General features: G+C 43.1%; 1 protein-coding gene across 1 annotated transcript in view; it reads left to right on the top strand.

Moving 5' to 3' along the window:
* The window catches only part of mpdu1b (mannose-P-dolichol utilization defect 1b), a 7328-nt gene extending 5873 nt beyond the window's left edge, over positions 1-1455 (top strand). Inside the window, exon 7 of the mRNA XM_023423790.2 lies at positions 915-1455. Within this exon, the coding sequence (XP_023279558.1) occupies positions 915-1049 (135 nt within the window). The 3' untranslated portion in view covers positions 1050-1455. The remainder of the gene's footprint in view (positions 1-914) is intronic.
* The last annotated feature ends 1360 nt before the right edge of the window (positions 1456-2815 follow it).

The raw sequence follows: 2815 nt of genomic DNA, 5'->3' as shown, positions 1-2815 counted from the left end.
CCTCATGAGCCCTCTGCAGCTGCAGAGTCAGCTCAGAGACGTCGCTTTGTGTAGGAGCCTTGGTGTTGGCGTGTCGCTCCTTCTCTTGCAGCTGAGCCGTCAGGTCCATGATCTTCCTCTCAGCAGCTGCCAGTCTGCAGTGACACATCTGCTGCTTCAGCTTGAGCGTCCATCAGCCGCTGTTTCAGAAGAGCGTTCTCCTTCATCAGCTCGCTGAATGTGACCTCGCTCACTCTGGCGTCCAGCTGTTTGTGCGGCTCGGCGTCCATTCTTCTTCTCTTCTTAGTTTGTGTGTTTTCCTGTTGTGGCTTCTGTCCACGGCGGCAGAGAAACTACTGACTGGACCGACAGCTGCTTCAAAGATCCATGTCCATCACAGAGTGTGATGTCACAGTCCGTCTCTTCAGAATTCTGATCAAAGGCGCTCTGTGGGAACTTTGAAGAACACTGTTGCTGCGGCAACAAAATAGAATTTAGCCACGTAAAAAATAACAGAAAGGAGGAACAATAAAACAATACCAGGATTGATAAAAATGTATCTATTAACTATATATTTGCAGTATTTACAGTATATTGTGTGTGTCTGTCTGTCTGTCTGTCTGTCTGTCTGTCTGTCTGTCTGTCTTTCTTTCTTTCTTCTGGGAGTATTTTTAATGTCAAGACGTCATTACATACATATGTACTGTATATATATATATATATATATGACTGAGTTACATCTGTCAGGATAAGTGTAATAATTATGATATTATTAGACGTGAGCAGCACAGGTTCAGCTTCTGTCCTCTCACTCCACCTGCAGGAAGTCTGAGGAAACACAGTGACACTGAAGTTGCACTTCAGTCTCGGCAGCAGAGCTGGAGCTTATTAACTTGTGTCCACACATGTTACAGAAGTATATTGTCTTGTTGCAGGAAACTGGAGACTCCCTGATGGCCCTCACCTACGTCATATCCTCAGCCTGTAACTGCATCATCACTCTGCAGGTGCTCTACTACTGGAACAGCTCCCCAGATCGCAAGAAGAAGAAGAAGAAGAAGAGAGAGTAGGCAAAGGACGGAGCTAAACTTTTTTTTTTCCATGTCCATCTTCAGACACTCAAAGAGAGGTGTCTCTAAATCTTGACAGAACAAATTGACACATGAATTGCATGAACAGAGGCACAGGGAATTCTGGGTGATTGAATCTGCTGGATGAACACGTGACTGAAGCAGGGATGTGAAGGTACCAGGCCGAGCAGATCTGTAGCACTGATTTCTTCCGACATTCCTCTTGATGCAGTTTTCCCTCAGTATATTCCAGCTGTGTTCACACTGATGTGTTCAACGGTTTGTGCAATTATTTTGTTACATCGAGGGAAAAATACTTCTTTGTAAATGTCTTGATCATTGGATGATGTTCTGAATGATTTGTTGTTTGATCAGTTCACATAAACATAATTCCTCATCAGCTCCACGAAGAGTCACATGTACATTTGTACAGGAGGATTTCCCCCTCAACACCAGGTAAAACCCTAAACTGAGAGTAATCACGACAGTCTGGACTCAGACTGAGACTTAGGTTGTGTCTGAAGTCACTCACTCATTCACCATGCAGGGAGTCTTATGTAGACGGTTATAAACTGAGTTTATCTGTAAAATGAAACAACCTTTCAGACGATTCTCATCTTCTCTGCACCGTGTTTCTTTCTCCCAGCACAAATGCATCATTTGTACACTTCTTTTCATAATGCATTGTGGGATACTATGAGTCCACTATGTAGGATATAATAATTCTCACTATACTACGGTGGCCCTTAAAGCTCAATACACTGCAATGGAAGAAAACACAAACAGACAAAACAGAAAAACATTCAGAAAACATCTTCATCAGTGGACAGAAGTGTTTCCAGGGGACATTAAAAAGTGACGAACCTGCTGGGACGCCCTTGTTGTTCAGTGCCTTTAACTTTAAAGTCACAGTTTGGCATTGAACAAGTCTAGGTGCATCACTTTATAGTGTCCCCTGGAAACACTTCTGTCCACTGATGAAGATGTTTTCTGAATGTGTTTGTGTTTTGTCTATTTGCATGTGTTGTGAGCTTTCAGGGCCACCGTACTGTACATTCAGACAGCATTACAAAATGACAATCTGACTATATAGTGGACTGTAGCGGGAGTAGAGAGTGATTTCAGACGGTCTTCTACCTCTGCGAGACTGTACTTGACTTGGCATGACATGACATGGTGCTCTGAGCTACATGCTAACATTCTAATGCTAAGCAAGTGTAATGTTTAGAGTGGTGTATTATTTAAATACAAATTCAGTTAATGCATGTTTCTGTGCCTCCGTGCCAGTGACAACCAGAGCTGGAGGTAATATTTTTTTTCAGGTTGACTGCACGTATCTCAGTAACACCTGGAGGGAATCTGGCACAAATGTTCACTGGGACTCGGACTAGGGTGAACTGATTAGATTTTGGTCAAAGGTCGGGGTCAGTGTGACCTCACAAAACACTTTTTAGCCATAACTCAAGACTTCACACAACAATTATGACAAAAAAAAACAAATGGTTCATGTTTTCTATGACTGTGGATAAACAGGGATGAAAGTAGTCTGAGTGGAGGAGGCAGAGGACCACCAGGAGGTGATTCTAGTTTTATTATCTTACCACTGGAGAAAAACGTATGAATGATCCACGCTCTGATCTGTTTGGCCTCCAAATACCTTCTGTTCATGGGAAACACAAAGTGAATGAAATCAAGACAGTTTATGGAAACACCTTCAACACAGGGCTTCCTCTAACCCCCACCTTCTGTCCTGTAACGCGTCACTC

Source organism: Seriola lalandi, unplaced genomic scaffold (assembly GCF_002814215.2).
Source record: "Seriola lalandi dorsalis isolate HSWRI2012SDOR001 ecotype SW California unplaced genomic scaffold, Sedor1 jcf7180002054694, whole genome shotgun sequence".
NCBI lineage: Eukaryota > Metazoa > Chordata > Actinopteri > Carangiformes > Carangidae > Seriola > Seriola lalandi.
This window is presented reverse-complemented; position numbering and strand designations above follow the sequence as displayed.